Source organism: Toxorhynchites rutilus, chromosome 3, assembly GCF_029784135.1.
Source record: "Toxorhynchites rutilus septentrionalis strain SRP chromosome 3, ASM2978413v1, whole genome shotgun sequence".
Classification (NCBI taxonomy): domain Eukaryota; kingdom Metazoa; phylum Arthropoda; class Insecta; order Diptera; family Culicidae; genus Toxorhynchites; species Toxorhynchites rutilus.
This window is the reverse complement of record NC_073746.1, coordinates 255,173,768-255,192,162: the sequence shown is the minus strand read 5'-3', so window position 1 is coordinate 255,192,162 and position 18,395 is coordinate 255,173,768. Positions and strand designations below refer to the sequence as shown.

At 38.2% G+C, this 18,395-nt stretch overlaps 1 protein-coding gene and 1 long non-coding RNA gene across 7 annotated transcripts in view; both read right to left on the bottom strand.

Annotated features, from left to right (window-relative positions):
• Window positions 1–18,395, bottom strand: part of LOC129775837 (zwei Ig domain protein zig-8-like) — a 122,599-nt gene that overhangs the window by 42,658 nt on the left and 61,546 nt on the right. For 3 of the 6 annotated variants that reach the window (XM_055780976.1, XM_055780974.1, XM_055780979.1), the window contains exon 2: window positions 12,075–12,653. In XM_055780976.1, the coding sequence (XP_055636951.1) occupies window positions 12,075–12,216 (142 nt within the window). In that variant the 5' untranslated portion in view covers window positions 12,217–12,653. The other 3 variants (XM_055780975.1, XM_055780977.1, XM_055780978.1) reach the window with 3 other exon arrangements.
• LOC129775839 (uncharacterized) lies at window positions 756–1,819 on the bottom strand. The gene is made up of 2 exons (XR_008743018.1): window positions 1,193–1,819; window positions 756–1,134 (listed from the first exon to the last, which is right to left on the bottom strand). It is a non-coding gene; the product is annotated as an uncharacterized LOC129775839 (long non-coding RNA).

Genomic DNA, 18,395 nt, shown 5'->3' with positions numbered 1-18,395 from the left:
GGCACCTCTTTTTTACATTGAGAACTAAACTGTGACATTTGCGATGGGTTATGTGCCTTGAAGTCACGTGTCGCCCATTAAAGTTATCACGATGCTTGCGAAACACGTGTGCTCGGCCATCAATGAACCTGCACATAAATGGGAGATCAAAGGGTACGAAAATCAGAGACCAAAACTTCGCTATAATCTTAAAAAGTCGGTTATCCCGGGGATCAAATGATAGCGACGAAGCGAAACACAATATTAACGTCTCAGTTCCTGGCAGTTGATGGTCACACATTCATCTGATGGCGAACAGTTTAATGGTCGCATTAGCACAGCATGCGCCTGTGATATTGAGCATGTTGTGTTTATGTTTACGACATATTTTTATGTCACACAGGCGCCCCAGAACAGATAAAAATTGGACAAAGGTGGATGCTTTGCTATGCAGGGTGAAAATGAAGTTTTACATTATAACGAACGTAAGCCGCTACTCTCTGTTCGCCTCGATTGTTGAAAAAAAGTATGATTTTTTTTTATAGCCACCATGTGAATAGATTATCTTCTCTCAATATTGCTAATTAAGAATTAACTGTTTCGTTCCAAAAAATATTTACCCTTTAAATTAAGTTATTAATTTTGATGGATTATAACGTTCGTGTAAAAATTTGACAGCGAATGGTGAAAATGCGGAAACACTTACTATCTTCTGAGCTCCTAAAATTTAAGTTATACCTTCATACACACTCTTTTGTTTTGTGGAACCAAATATGATGAATTAATTACCTGTTTATTTAATTCATTTTGTCAATCATCTTTCAAAACAAATCTATATAACAGCAGGTGATAAAAGATGCTATATCAAATTTATGGTTGTGACTTGAACGATGTGAGGTGTTTATTAGCCAGCAATTCTTTTCCATACCCTGCATGAACTTTAGCGATTCATCTGCTGCTACACAAATCCACAACTTCAGTTCTTTGTTTTCTTCCCCGTATTTTTCAGACTCGAATTTGGTGTCTCGTAACGACAAAATTGAGTTATTTTATTCGCGTTACAAATGCATATCAGATTTGGTTTTGCGGTAAATAACTGTCCCGGTGTCTTGCAATCTTGTCCAAGTGGGCCTTCCTCAACTCCGGCCATAGATTCTGCAAAATATACAAATCAAGATACACAGACGGCCACAAAAATTAAACATAAACATACGTGTTACCATGAAAAGTATGAAAAATACGCTACCGATAACTAATTGTACGTTCTTCATGTTTATACCAAGCATGTACTGGAAAGCTGGATCGTTTGTCCAATCTAATATACTGCCGTCTAATAAGCTCGACTAATGTACCATCTAATCGGGATATCCAATCGATTTTCACAGTAGTTTTTCTCCTTCCGTTTCAGTTTGCGATAAGAGTTTACTAAAACTTTCAAGATAAAGTTGAATTTTAACCGTGATTTTACAGTTTTCTATTTGTACAGTATATGAATCAGCCTATGGCTGTAGTTTTTTTTTACAAAAATGAAAAAATGTTTTTGATGAACACTATGTTTGATAACTTATTCAACATTACTCCATGAAACATATTGATCCATTTGTGTTTGCTGTGTTTCTCGAACCCGCCCCTGTTCTGGTCAATTGCGGATACTTTTAATAATCTGACTTAATAAACATGCAATTTGAGGCAATTATAGTTATGGTGACACTGATTTTAAATGCTTGTACCCAAGTGATATGAAGAAAATAGTGATTTAACGTCTAAGATCAGCATAGCGATGTAAACAAGAGTATTTTCGAAGATATAGAATGGAAGACATTAATTGAACAAGTCTTAAGAAAACCCTGAAACTGAATCAACTGAACAATCGATGATTCGTTCTATCATGAAGTATCGAGTATTCCACTTTTTGCGACAATATCAGTGAAGACGAGACGAATGATGTGTTTTCAATCGTCAATCATCTGCGGCTCTTCAGCAAATAGTCCAACATTGTTGAATCACATAGAATTGAGTTACGCAAGGTGTGGCATGCTGCACCATCTTGTTCAAACCACAGCTCATCCACATCGATTGTGGTCATTGTTAACTGTTACATTCTGGCCGTCATATTTTTTTGAAAAGCGGACCAATTATTTCACCGGCCCACGAAGCGTTCCGATCGTTGTCACCCATTGTACGACGTCTCTGACGATGCGTGTTATTATAGGGAGTATAAGTGGTGATCAAACGATCCATGGTAGCTCGAAATAGTTGCCCTTGTTGACGATTATGTCGACTGTAAAATGACAAATGTCAGAAAGAATCTTTTTGATTTTCGATTGTGTTGGGATTACATCAAGTTATTGCCTTATTTGCCTTGGATGCCTAGATTTGTAAAAATAAACTCTTTAGGAGTTTCCGCAATTCCATCGAATCGACTTGATGCATGCTAAATTGTTGTTGCTTGTTGGAGTGCATCATTTTTCGGCATAATCGACATAATCATATTCAATAGTCAGCGGATCGGTGCGGTGTGTGTAGCATGTATGACAATATTGGCGGGACTACGTCATTGTTTGACGATTACAATAGTTCACCAGAGTCCTTACGTGACGAACAAACCACTAGGTCGAATATCCTATTAATTCCCCTTCATCGATTTTGGGAGTTTTCGGACTCAATATGTTCTGCATTGACGGGACATTTATCGATCGCTAAGTTGTTTCACACATTAGCTAATGATACCCCTGCATATTCTTCAAAATGTTTCATTTTCAGTTCCGGGTCCATTGTTTTGAGATTTTCATTCTAGAGGGATCATGAGGAAGTATTGAATCTGCTAACTCCCGGGAAAGAGGAGTCATACGACGTTCAACTCGGTTAAAAGCGCTGCGTTCTGGAATATTTGTAAAAACGAATATTGCATTGAAATTTTATCGAAAACATCTAGGATCTTTTTGTAACGAAGGTACTCGTATCCATCCACATGAATTATGAATTATGAACTGGCACGATTATTTCTTGATGCCGAATAGTTTTGAATTCAAACAGATCGCACATTCTTTTAAAACCTAGCCCATGGGAAGATCCGATCGAAGAACAGTGCCTTCCTGAACGAACTGCAACGTACATTGGACTGTATCCAACTTCTTCAGCATGACCAAGGAGCCCTAGCTTCATCTTGCATCCAGCGATAACAAACGGATTGAGCTTATGTCTGGCAGCCATGACAAAATCATGATCCGGTAGATTAATACTACATTCGGGATGCATTAATCGTTGCCTGCTCACTGGCTGCTGTTAAGCCGATTACAACACGTGCCTTATCATCATGGCTTAGGAAACACAGCTCATTCGGTCCCAGAATCGAAGCTAGCTGCTCAAGTATATAGGGGCTCGTGAATTTACTTAGGAATAAAAATGTAATTTTGATAAACGATTCACACCCCATAACAATAACACACCATTACGGAATGCCTCCATACACGCCATATTTCAGGCATTCTGTTAGGTTATGCCTTTTTTTGCATGCAACGGGATCTGGAGCAAATAAATACATTACATACACACATCTATTCCTTTATTTCAACTCATATTATTTTTCTGAAATATGGACATACCAGTAATAATAGGTAGTATACCTATTATTACTGGAAGCTTCCATAAAATCCAATAAAGCAATATTAATTACGCATCTTTTCTTGCTCTGGAAATAAAGCACTTTCTCAAAAATCCGTCGAACTACCAACTGGTCTGGTAGTTCAGTGACGAACCGGAGAAAGTTACTATTAGTAAAATCTATAGAGCTACTTGATATCGGTATTCAAGCTACTTGACATCGCTATTCAAGAAATGGGGCATTTATCAGATTACTGTGTAGCCGCTACAAAAGAGCATCTCACATGTTCCAAGTTTACCAGAAAGAACCGTGAACAAAGGAATCGAGGAATTTCTCAATTCGAAACGAGAGATAGTTTGAGAGGACGAAAAGCGATGAAAGAATTTTGATATTCCTCAAGGAACCAGCATCACGGCAGAAGACATCGTCGAAGGCAGAATTAATTTTAAAATTTAATCGCTTTCATCGCACTTCTAGCATTAATCAGCAGCCAGTTAAATTTATTAATTACATTTTTTACATAACCAAGCAACATGCTCGATATAATGACATCCTGGACCACAATTTCATAAGTTGTTAGTATCAAGATCTACACGATGAAACGTTAACTGAGCACGAATTGACTGGAAAACAATCTGAACTTCAATCTAATGAAATCTCTATCAACGTTTAACATTTTGAGCCAGGCTCTCGTCAAATTTTTGAGAAGTATAGAGTGCAATCATCCAATATCATCTTCGAGATCATCTTCCTTTGATTCTGACAATTGATAAATGCCTTTTATCGGCAATAATACGTAATAATTCAAAATACGCATCTAATCACATTGTGAGCTAACGCCGAATTGTGGGCAAAAAGATTGCTTGTTGCGTTGTGGGGGAAAACGAGTGGCTAGTAGAATCGAAAAAAACCCATTTTAATTGTCAAATTGTTTTCATTATATTCACTGTTCATGTCTTAAGCAAAAAAAATGCTGGATAAATTTCCTGTCTACTGGTATACAACATAATATATGTCGCAATAACGATTTTGAGCAATCTGCGTTTGAAAACTCTTAATGAATCGTTACATTTTTCGTAGAGGTGCCCCCCTATATAGAAATGAAAGACATAGTCCTATGTCGAAATCGAAAATTTCCAGTTCTGACCCATTCTTACCCCCGATGACGGTGTCTATTAAAATGGCAAGAAAAAGGTGCATATTTGACCTAAATCAGACATTCGGAAACATCTTAAATAAAGTTTTGAACTTCACGTAAAAATAATGGATTTCTTTTTTTTTGCAACCTAATATTAATATTTGTAATCAAGGATCCAACATTTTTGGACTTTGTAAGACAAGATGTTCTAGATTTAACACTCTGCAGCTCTAAACCGCCAGAAGTGATCAAGAATTGACATGTTTCAAATGCATTATCTGATCAGAAACATCGATTGGACAATTCAGAGATCTAATAAAAGCAAATTTGGATATTATCATTTAAAACTTCAGAACAAAACATTGATTTCATTGAAAAGTATTACTTTCACTGAACAGTTTGAAATAGTTTATTCAGAATTTGAAACCAAAATAAACTCTACTTTTGAAGAGAACTGTTCACCGTAGCGGGAAACTTCAAGAAAGAATGCATCTTGGGGAAACAAATAACTCAAAAAGCTTAGAAAACTATCTAGAAATCTTTTCAACACAGAAAAAAACTACTACTGATTGGACAGATTACAAAATTGGTCTAACAGAATGTAGCAAAGGAATTAATAAATCTAAGTTCAATAGTGAGCAGGTAGATAGTTTACCCTTTCCAATGGACTTGTCAGTCTGAAAAAAGAAAACGGACAGATTACAAACGATTCTCAGGAAACACTTAGTAGCATGATCAGAGATGCCAACCTTCCTGATTTTTCAGGATTTCTCAGACTTTTTAGCACGCTCCCAGATATCCTGACGAACACTCAATTTATCTTGATTTTTCTGAAATGATCCTGATTTTTCCTGATTTTTGTACTCTTTAAATTATTCGTAATAAATATACTGGTTTCCATGCCAAAGTTTTCTGTCATGATAGTTCTCCGGTTCGCACTTGTATATATCATACATTAAGGTAAATTCTCTAGACGCAAATCTGTACTTAACTTTTTTATCTCTACCCTCAATTGTTTCGTGGTTCTCAAGAAAAAATTTCTGAATCCTCAATTGTTCCAAAATAACTCAAGAAAAAATTTCTGAATCCACAGTCAACATAAAAAGATTTTATACATAATTTGTTCATCTGATTCAAAGTAGAATCAACTTTAAACTATTGTAAATATATCTATAGCAGTATTAAATATCATAAAAATTAGGAAAAATTCAACAAGTCTTCCACTGCTGATATGCTTTCCTCATTTGTCGAGTAAAGATTCATTCCAAAGCATGGATGATTTTTTTTTATCCCATTTATTTATTTAAGGCTCATTAGCATTTTAGCTGTAACAGAGCCGAATTTTAATCGTGTACATGTCACATGGTTATCATATCTATAATTAGCACATTACACAGTTGCCGTTCGCCAGTATTCCTTCTATACCATTACATATGGTACATTCACACAGTAGCCATTTAGGCGTAAGAGTATTCTTTCTGTTCTTCCATTATCCAGTTGGACCACCGGACAGCGGAGACAGTTGATTGATCATTGTTGAGTTATTTTTAGAACAGCAGCCCGATGTGTCTTGCAGAGCAGAGCAGTTGTATGGATGAATCGATCTTATTTCGACCGTGGATCGATTCTCCATCGCTGATGATTGTTGCGTGGACGTAGCTATTCTGTAACAACACAAAGATGGTCCTGAGTTTTGAACTCACAATCGATCGCTTACTAAGCGAACGCGCAACCAATGTGGCTACGGAGACCCCCAAAGCATGGATGATGAATTCAATGAAATTTTTTATATTGATTTCTCTGCAACTCTGCACTGTAGTGATGCTGTAGGTTTTTCGGAAAAAAATATAAACGATCAAAAAGTCAGGTGAAACACTAGCATTTCCGCTTATGCGCGGATTTATACCATGCATATTAATTCTTTTACATATCCGGTCTCCACCCAAAGGAAGATATACTCTGTTTCTGGTGAGTTATGGAATGAATTCTGTCTTATGAGCTACTGCCAAGCAACCTGTTTCTCATATATATGGCTTGCAGCAGTCTTCGACGAGGAAGCAAACATGTTCTGGGAGGATAGAATACTTAAGCAGTGTGCTTAAATATAATATACTATCTACTTGGATGGCACTAACGTACCAGTGGAACTTTTGCCTTCTCAACGTAGCATTACTTGCGTCATTTTTATTAGTAGTACTTGGTTTAGATTTCTATGCCGAATGGCACACCTTGAATGTACTCTGGAGTGGCAGGCTCTAGAACACGCGTGACCACAGTGCAAGCCGGAAGAATTTTCTTCGCTGAAAATCCCCCGGTCAGGACGGGAATCGAACCCGAACACTCGAGCCCGGCATGATAGTGTGTGATGCTAACCACTCGACCACGGAAGCACTGAAAAATATACTATAACACTACTGTAAATAATTAAAAAGCCAATTTTATTTATACACCCAAACAAGCGTTGGCTGAAAACATTTCATCTTTGGCAGAAATAATGCTTTTTCTTGTGCTGGAGGGTCAAATGCGCGAATAATGAGCTGTTTTAAAAAGCTCAGAAAAGGTTTGTATGTATGGAAACAGACATCTCTTTCTTCTTTCTTTTTTCATTGTATTTGAGATTGTGCCAAAAAAAAAATAATATTATCATAAAATTGGAAATGTTTTATAAGAGGAAAAAGAAGAGCATAAACGAGAATAGATATCTTTCTCTGTCTGGGCCGTGTATTCGACAAACTACACGATAAACTTTCATATGCCTTCATTTCAATGTGTCTCCTGTTTCGCTCGCTCATATTGGCTCATATTGGCTCTAGCATATATATTATACAAATGATATACACGTATTGGGGAGTAGAACATTTTTCTGTTATTTTTCGGCTCATTTAAGGTGAAGGTGGATGCTAGCCATTGTAGTAGTATAGGTAAACTCACGTGTAAAAAAGAGGTGATAGTGTTTGTGAGAGAAGAGCAAAGCACACGTAAATAGATCAATTAACTTATCAGACTGTGTGGCGCTTCAGGGTTTTCCATTTCGGGCTTCCGAAAGTATACAGCTCTGCGCTGACAACCGTTTGACATAGCTGTCAACCAAAGCGTCATATCGTTAGTTGAATGTTTGTCATTTTACAATATGGATCGTTTTAGTATCGCACAACGTGTTAATTTTGTTAAGTTATACTATAAAAATGATGAAAAACCGGCAAATGTTTTTCGAGCATTACGGACGGATTTTGGTCGTCATGGACGGCCTACAGAGCACACAATCGCTAATGTAGTGCGTAAATTCGAACAAACTCCGTAGTGGATATTTTGAAACCTGTGCATCATCGTAATGTGCGTTCGGCCGAAAATATTGATGCTGTTGCTGCCAGTGTGGAGGATGACCCGAATGTTTCGATTCCACGGCGTGCTCAGCAATTGGGCTTGTCAAACACATCATTGTGGCGAATTTTGCATTTGGACTTGCACCTACATCCTTATAAAGTCCAACTGGTACAAAAATTAGAGCGTGGTGACCATGGAATGCGTCAGGTATTCGTCGATTGGGTGAACGAACAACAGCAACAAAATGCTGAATTTTCGCATCAAATCTTCTTCAGCGATGAGGCACATTTCGAGCTCGGTGTCTATGTGAACACCGAGTCACTGTTTGGTGCGCATCATGGTCTGGTGGAGTCATCGGGCCGTATTTCTTTGAAAATGAGGACGGCGAGACGGTAACTGTGAATGGTGAGCGCTATGGCCGCATGTTAACCGATTTTTTTGCCACAAATTGAAGATATGGATACGGATGACATGTGGTTTCAGCAGGACGGCGCCACGTGCCACACAACACTACCGAACATGGCTATATTGCGAACGAAATTTGAGGGACGCATAATTTCGCGTTTTGGTGATGCCAATTGGCCGTCCAGATCATGCGATTTGAACCCGCTAGACTTTTTTTTGTGGGGTTATGCGGAAGACCGTGTCTATGCCAACTCTCCGCAAACTCTTGAACATTTGAAAGACAACATTCGTGAAGTTATGACCGAGATACCGCCCCATATGTGCCGAAAAGTCATCGAAAATTAACTGTTCCGGATTAAGGTGTGCGAGGAAGCCCTAGGTGGACATTTGAATGATGTTGTATTTCACACATAATGGCATACACCAAACTTTAATTTGAAATAAAAGTTTCATCGAAATTCGAATTCTAGGTGTGTTTTATTTCAATTTACTTTCGGAATTTAATGTTGGAAAACCCTATATATATATATTAGGCTGTCAAAAAAGTCCTGCGGTATTTTTTTTTGAATTTTCATTTGTTCATAAAATTAGTTACAATCATCTGTTTTGAGTTTAATATGCACCGTTTTGTTCGATGACTTGTTCCCAACGAGATGCCAACTTCATAATACCCCTGTTATAGAAGCTCGCTTCCTTATTGGCAAAAAACTCGGATAGCCAATTTTTACAGGCCTCTTTTGTGGCTAACTTCTGACTACCTAGCTCGTTCGCCATGGACAAAAACAGGTGGTAGTCACTTTGTGCAAGGTCCGGACTATACGGCGGATGCAAAAGAACCTCCCATCCGAGCTCCCGGAGCTTCTGGCGCGTCACCAAAGAAGTGTGTGGCCTGGCGTTGTCCTGATGGAAGACAATGCGGCCTCTGTTTATCAAAGATGGCCTCTTCTTCATGAGTGCTACCTTCAAGCGGTCCAGTTGTTGGCAGTACAGGTCCGAATTGAGCGTTTGTCCATAGGGAAGCAGCTCATAATAGATTATTCCTTGACAATCCCACCAAACACACAGCCGAACCTTCCTGGCCGTTAATGAGGGCTTGGCCACCGTCTGAGCCGCTTCAGCGGGCTTCGACCACGACTGTTTGCGCTCCACGTTGTCGTAAGTGACCCACTTTTCATCGCCAGTCACCATCCGCTTCAGAAACGGGTCGATTTTGTTGCGATTCAGCAGCGATTCACATGCGTCGATACGGTCAAAGATGTTTTTTGCGTCAACGTGTGTGGCACCCATACATCGAGCTTCTTTGTGAATCCAAGCTTCTTCAAATGGTTAATAACGGTTTGATGACTTATCCCCAGCTCTTGGCCGATGCTACGGCTGCTACTATGCCGGTCTTTCTCGGCTAATTCAGCGATTTTGTCGCAATTTTCGACGACAGGCCTTCCGGAGCGTGGCGCATCTTCGACGACCTCTACAACAGAACGAAAACGTTGAAACCATCGTTATGCGGTGGAAATGGAAACTGTATGGGGTCCATAAACTGCACAAATTTGATTGGCAGCTTGAGATGCATTTTTGCCTTTGTCATAGTAGTACTGTAAAATATGTCGGATTTTCTCTTTATTTTGCTCCATATTTGCGACACTATAACTCACGAACGACTTAACCAAACAAAACACTGTTAAGGACTTTATTATATACCTTTCCAACAAGCTATAGTATGACTCGATACAATGAATACAACTAGAACTACGCGCTTACAACGACACCTCGCGGAATTACCGCAGGACTTTTTTGACAGCCTAATATATATATATATATATATATATATGTATATATATATATATATATATATATATATATATATATATATATATATATATATATATATATATATATATATATATATATAGAAGGTGCACTTGCATATGAAGTGAAATTCTGATTATTCGCGAGCGTAACATGAGCAAATTTATAACACACGCGAATTCGGGCTCTTTTGGTATTAACAAGTTCTTCCGCATAGTACCTCGATGTTGATAATTCCTTAATATTTTCCTTCGGTGATTGTATTGTTATCGCATATTCACGTTGGGGAGCCTTAACCCTTCTCTTCATTGGTCGAGGCATTTTGATTGAATGTAATACTTTCCCGTTTCCTTTTTTTTGAAAGGATATGCAGCCGTGGCAGTGTTCCGTGCTCTGCAACACAATTTTCTTACCCAATGTTAAAGTTGCTAAAACTCACATTATAGGCCCATATAACGTAAAAATAATAATTGTATTGATATCAACACAATTTGATTCTATTGATTCCCATGACATGAAACGCTATGACTCAGGAATAACATTTTATTGAGTGGTTTTTATAGCTGTTTCGATGATGTTGTCTGGCATCAGTGTCGAAAAAATAACGATGCTTTCACCACTACAAACAAAACCATTGCCGAAAATTGAAAAATGAAAATTTTAACTTTTGAAGCACTAGCTCGAGTTTATCTTGAGTATATCTTGTGAGTAATCGATTAGTCTTTGGTTGATATTACTTGATGGGAAGTGTGCGAAAACGGACATGGTCTTAACACTGTTTCGCAAAATTATTGATTTTTGGGCGAGGGGTGAGGGAGGAAGATGAAAGAAAGGAGCGCCATTGTGGCAGCCATTTGTGGCTAGCTTCCACCTTCACTTTAATGTAATAAATCGGGATGTCATAACATGTGCTAAAAATTAACTTTGGGTGTATGTTTTGAAACATTCGAATACCTGATTTGACACATGTGCGCTGAATTAGAGCATTCAAAAAAGTGTACAAACCATGAACATATTTTTAACAGGACAAACCAAAATCATTAACTTTTTTAATTTTGGACTCGATTATATACAGTTTAAAAAAATATTTTTTCATCAAATATAATCGTAAGACATAATTGTAATATGATCTACAATGTTACTCAAAACGGAGCGTGTAAAAATGGATTTTATCCTATAAAGTTTTGGCAATAGTAAATTTAGTTGAAGATGAAGAAGACATCGGTCAAAAATGAAAGTAGGTAACGAACACCTACAGAAACTAGCGTCGCATTAACTTCGAAATAACGTTGATTTATTCGTTCTATATTCTTCTCCGATAACACGTATTGCCGCATATATTCAAATCAATAAAATATTCCTAATTCATTGAATCGTGAACGAAATAGATACATTTGAAAAATGTTTCATTCCTAAATAATCTAATTGGCGTTTTTTTAAGGCTAGGTTCAAATTAATGTTTAAGCAAAACAAAGTTTAAAGTAAAATAGATAAAAACAGAGCGAATAAGAAGCAGAAGGCACATTTTTTGCACTGTTACTGTGCGGAATTTTCGTATTATAATCGAACAGCTTGACCAAAAACCAAAAATCTACCGAGGAGAAGCAAATTTTCCGTGTCGAGTACTGTGACATTTGGAGAGATTTACGTAATTATGATAAACATTACCGACCTCATTCAGCAAAAACCGCATAATGTGATATCTCTGGTTTGCACCGAAAATGAGTTTATATTGTCTGCAGCTGAAAGCTTAATTTGTGTTTCTTTCTATCAGCGCAAATATATGTGGAAATATCCACTAGCGAAGACTCCACTTACCTGCCACTGCGATGACGAAGAAGTTAATCAACAATGCAATTAGTCTGAGCCTCGTGTTCATAGTGAAGTAGCACTGCATAGTTCCATTTAGATTGCACGCCGGGTTTCGCTGACAATTTTGCGCCGAGACAACATTTCGCATGCGAGAAGGGTCGATGTGTTTTAATCTCTCCGCCGCTTTTTTTTTAACTTTCAATTTAATTCACAAGTTTCTTTTCATTAATTTCACTCACGTACTTGCGCAGCTGGATTTTTTTTCCAGTCGGCTTTATTCCCAATTAATTGTACATGCACTAATAAGCGTAAACAACACTGCAAAATCCCGCCATTCAATTCATCCAGTGCCATGAGTACTCCCAGGACACCCTCGACATTGGTGTCTCGGCAACCGTACAGAGAGTTTCATAATTCAAATGACTGCGAACGTTATGCATGGATTTCATTTTTTTTTGCTTCGCTTTTCACAATCGTTTTATGTAAGCTCTTCTTTGCGCATTTCACTACAATTTTTTGTTTTGAATCTTTCTAGCGCGGTTCCTTATTCGTTTTCACATTGGGCACCACCACGGACCGGTTTTCCTGTGGGTAGATATATTTCACTTTTATCACACAATGCCAGCTGCCGGAGGTTGACTTTGAAATGAAAGTTAAATGCACATGTGGATATAGCTATTTGGTGCCACTGAACTGAGGAGACCTATATATTCTGTTGCACAGTCTGACCAGCTGACCAAAAGTGTTCCTTGCAGTCCGGGAGCTGTACATCGGCCGGACATCGTTCGGATACTCCTGATATCACGAGGCTCCCAGACAGCATGGCATAGCTTAACAACCGAAACGGTCAGCAGAGACAAGTCGAGAGGATAATAATACACTGTTTGCCACCCTTTGTGTGCGGAAGATTATGGCTGAGAATGGTAAAAATCAAGAATTAACCAGCGAGCGGAATTTTCCTAGCTGGATTTCAGAACTGATGGATGAGTGTGTGTGAGCATAAATCAGCATGCGTCTCCTCGGGAAAAATCGTGACTCACGCGAAAATTAGCTCACCAATCATGCTTATCATTTGTTTCCGTCCGAGCAATATTAACATATGGTTTAGTTTTTTTAATTTGCTAATGTGTGAATACTAGTGAATAATTCATGTACAGTTCACTTGCGGGCTTTTGGTTAAGAATAATGACCAACTGACGTGAGTTGTAAACCTTTTTTCTTCATATCAATCTTGCAATCTTTTTTCTTCTTCAATCTTGCATTTCTGGCAGTTATAAACTAAAACTCTCAACTTTTTTCTAACTAAATTAAGCCTAAAACAAATGTGAACAGATTTGACTCAAATTCGACATTTTTCACAAGTCAATTCAGGAATGGCCTTCTCAGAATTTATGGTACACGGTTTAATCGTCCCGGTTATCGACCCCCCGCCGACCCTTGTCTTAAAAACGTCAAATCAAATCAAGAAAAAAAGTGGAAGCGATCGGAAACTTGACGTAATATTTTGAGGACAATAACTTTTGAATGGAGTTTTTGTAACTGCTCTGTTCGAAACTTTGAGAATAATGTTGAATAATTCTTTATATGCATCGACTCTCCTTGTCCGTTTTGAAAAAAAAAACGTGTAAGAACGAAAAAGGAAACCAGACCATGGAATAGAAATGGAATAGATGATGGACGGTTGACCAATGCTTTGTCGTAAATCGAATTTGATTGCAATTAAAAATCATAATTTTAAATTCGGAATTGAGCATACATCGACTCTCTGGAACTTTCGGAATACGAGGCAAAACATATATATTAGAGCGCCAAAGAAAGCTGTCATCTCGATTTTTCATATGGGATCTCCTGCGAAATGTTGATTTGCATGATAAACTACCCTATGCAGAATATTAGCTCGATCGGATTTCATTTACTAGTGTTGCAAACGTCAAATTAACTTAAGTTTTTTAATTTAATTTAAAATTTAAAATTTGAGTAATTTGATTTAAGTTTTTTGAAAACCGAAAATCATCCAAGGGGGGATATGAAGAAGTTTTCAAAGAAAAAAAAATGTGACAAATGTCTTAAAATTGCTGAAACGTCGAAATTTACTGTTGTCGAAATGTTTTATTTGTCAATAATTAATTTTTTGGCACTCAGTCGTTTTTCCTTTCTGAAAAGTCAATTTTTAACAAATTTTTTTTCGAGATAATCCATTTGACCTTGTGGCTCCCGAGATGTTGACATCCAAAATATGGATGCTTGTCAGACGACTGCGTTGAACACTTACAGAAAGCAGTGCACCCAGTGGAAACAAATTTCTTTTTACGAGCTGTAGCGTGAAGATACATTGTTCATTGCTGAAAAAAAATGAAATAAATGGAAGAAACTCAAGAAATGATAAGGTGTATACTTTATTTCGCCTATCAGTGTATGAACTTGACTGTTGACTGTGAAAAAAAACTTGGAGCATCCAGTAAAACTACTTGTATCTGCTTGGTTTTTTCTAAGGTGTGCTTTTCGTCCCGTCCCGTAAATGCTGTCGAGAATACGAGAAATGCAAAAAATCAGAGGAGGTTGTGTCCAAGACACGACCGCATTGTTGACGTAGAACTACACTGTAGTTTAATGTAGTCGCTTGTTTATAACTGCGAATATTATTCTATAATGCTACGAAATTTTGGAAATAACCATTCTACCAGTTTGGTCGCTCTGAAATTTCTTGTGGAATCATTTGAAGATTATTGTTTGATGATTCATTTTTGTCCTCGCAGAACAATACATGCTCGATATTAGCGCACTTATCATCCTTAGTGGAGAGAGTTTTGCTACTGGCAAGTGAAACCAAATCACATACAACATTCCAGAACGACATTTACTTTAATATACATTTACCCAAATATTTTTTTGGTGCACAACCTTAACACCTGCTTCACCATAGCGTCAGTTCGATGCATTGATGCAATGTCAAAGGCACCAACGAAGCCTTCATGATGACGGAAAACAAACAATGTCTACTGCTTGGAAAAAGGCTGAATATTTGCCTCAGCAGAGATTCATTACTAATAACCTAGCGCAAATATTTCCCTCCCGCTATCTCCCCTCCTTGTCGACATGTTCGGATTGACATGTTCACCCGCAACAGCGCAATACGTTAAAACGCACGCACGTACGCACACAAATATCTATATATTGATGGCTCGAAGCAATTAAATATACACACACTTATCTTCGTTTTGCGCTCTTCTCAACAGAAGCCCTTTTTGTGGAGAGAGTTTTGCTACCCTCATGTGAAACCAAATCACAGACAAAATTCCAGAACATTTATTTTCTTGGTGAGCTGACGATAGCCTAGCTTGATGATTCCCCACACAATTGTGTAGCTCAGAACCTTAATGCAATGGCGTCAGTTTGATACAATGATTGCAATGCTACAGACATCTGTGAGTCAGTAATTTGGTCACGTCCACAGCTCAATGCGAAACTAAGACATGTGAGACTTTAAACTTCTTCAGTTCATTCGTCTCTAACCTACAAAAAGGCCCTTGGAAAAGAAAACTTTACTTTTTTCTCGTATTACTCCTCCACGAATGCCTTGAGAAAGGCATTCGATCCCCCACCATCCAGCTCGCCCAGCAACGATGTTGTTCAGTCGATGTCCTCATGAAGAATGAAAGTTTGCCTCAGCGAGATCCACTGTTTATACTCTAGGCAAATGTTCCCCATTCGTTTTTCTTCTTTTCCTTTGTTCGCGGAGACTTTATATCTTATGATTTCCCCTTCGTTGCTCGTCGATAAGTTGCGCGTTATAGACAGCTCTGTTTGGGAAAGCACACAAATGGACAGAACAAATGTATTGGAAAATGGAAACGCTTAAAGTTTTCATGAATTTTAACCATTTACACACCATGGAATTGTACTGTATAGCATGTCAAACAAATCTTAGGGAATTTCCGATTCGTTTGGTATGTAAATCGCCAAAATCCGTTCGCGGCTAAAATAGTTATTATCTTTAACGTTTCATAAAAACGTGACCTGTTTTCTGATTTGACACCCTTAATGAAAGACGTAGTTCTACGTCAAAAGGTGTTCTCGCTAACACGAAAGCCTTCCAAATGGGCTATGAATCATTTGTCGACACCCGTCTGCTAAGTTGAGCTCAAATATTCCGAAATAAATGGATTCTCCGAAATTGAGGCCCTTCTGGGAGGCGATCGTTCTCCAGCTCAATCCTTTCTAGGAATAGCTGAATAAATTCCTATATTTTCATATTTTTCAGCCCCACTGAGCGCGCAAGCTTTGATGTTCATCCATACGAGATGATTAAGAAGAATTTCAGCGAAATCTGGAAGCTCGAATTTATCCTTTCCGAACGCGATTTGGAGAAACGAATCGCAGCAAAAGCGAGTTTTTTGAGAGATATTGAACATACATAAACAATGCTGGATGGGCAAATGTCACGTTCAAGGTAAACTATTGAGCGTGAGAATTCCAGGAACCATTTTTCATTGAATGGTTTCGAAACGTTCGAACAAACCCACCGTTATCGCGCCCACTTAAAGGCAATGAAAAACCACTAAAGACCAAACAAGTCACCCTAAAATGACCCCAAGGCAACGCTTTCCGGCTCAAATGCATCTGATTTATTTGATTACGGGTTTGCCCTTAGTTTCGCTTCCGTTGCGCGTTATCGATGGGGAGCAGAACAGAGGGTCGTGGATACGCTTCGATTTTACCATGCTGAAAAAGGCAATCAACCGCGGCATTGCTTTCGCAGTGTCACAGCATCGATCCGTCTTTCAATTCAGTTTCCGATAAATGTCGTATCATTTTTATTCACCCTGTTGGTGCGGTCTGTAATTGAGTCACGTTTGTTTGCAATTTTTCTCCCGTTCAGTCGAATCCAACTCAGGTGAGAGGTATTTCACTTCCAATTTTCTTCTCCTTAACTTGCTCTTTCTGAGTGAGAGTGATTGAGCTGTCTTGAGGGGTCACACTTGGATCCAATCACCTGAAGGTCGACTCAAATGGAATCGTTGCATTTCTCTTCGTTTGCGAGGATTCTGTTGGTGCTGCTGAGAGGCCACTCATCTCGCCGATGAATTGCTATTTAGCTTATTCGTGTCTTTTCTGAAACGAAAAAATTAAATGAAAGGTTTGCGTTAGAAGTGTTTAATTCAAAGGAATCTCGAACGAAAACTGTGTCTGTCAACGATTTTATATTCTGTTAATGAGAGGTTAGTTGATACACTGAAAAAAATTCTTTCAATTATTGTTGAATAGGGTCAACAATTTCAAAATTAAAAACAGGAAGTGGGTTATATCTTTGGTATAACCGCAAGGGTGACGTAGGACTATCGTTGATTTAGAGATCATTTGTTTGAAGTCCATTCTGAATGAATGAATAAATGAATATTTGGGGGACTTCGAAAACGAGAGCGTTACGTTGGAGGCTCAAGGTTTTATGCATCCAACATTGGTACAAAAAACCTTGTTCTGAAGAATAATCTTCAGAAGCTTTCCTGCTAACTGCACTTGATTTTCAAATCACAAAACTAAATGTATGTGGTCGCAGTATTATATGGATAGAAAACATTAAAATAAACTCGCTTGAGTGTAATTTCCAATTCCAAGGGGAACTGGCAGATTATTTTTCAGCAACGATCACTTCTTTTCAGGTTTCTTCTCGATAACCAGCAAACGAAAAAGTTGCGCGCGTGTATGTGTGTGTGTGTGTGTGGCGACTGCTTCGATGTCTTCCCGGGGAACCGTTTTTCGATGCTGATAATCTCTTGGTCACCTTCTCTTCTCCTTCTGATCGATCGGCTTTTCTGCGCTCCCTCAAAGTCAAAACAAACTGATTGCATTTCAGGTCAGGTCAAGCCAGGTAATGAATCCCTCGATCCCTCGCCGTCCAGCTCGTCCAGCACGTTCAACTCGTTCAGTAACGATGTTGTCTTTCCGATGTCCTCACGAAAAATGAATTGGTTTCACCACCAGAATATCGCTTGAGTATGCTTTTCGTGCATGATTGAATCGAGAGATGGTGTGGTTTACGATGGCAATTTGGAAGGCAAACTCGAGGGGAATGAACACTCTGAGTATGAAAATTTCGGCGACTGAGCAATAATCGATTGAAAATTATATAATTTTCGCGATACGAAACATTTTCCGTTGCACGCGCATACAATATTGGATACGAAAATATCCTACTGATGGGGAAAAATAATCTTCAGAAGCTTTCCAGCTAATTACACTTGATTGAAAAATCACAAAACCAAATGTATTTGGTTGCAGTGTTGTATGGATAGAAAACATTAAAATAAACTCTTTCGCATGAATGTA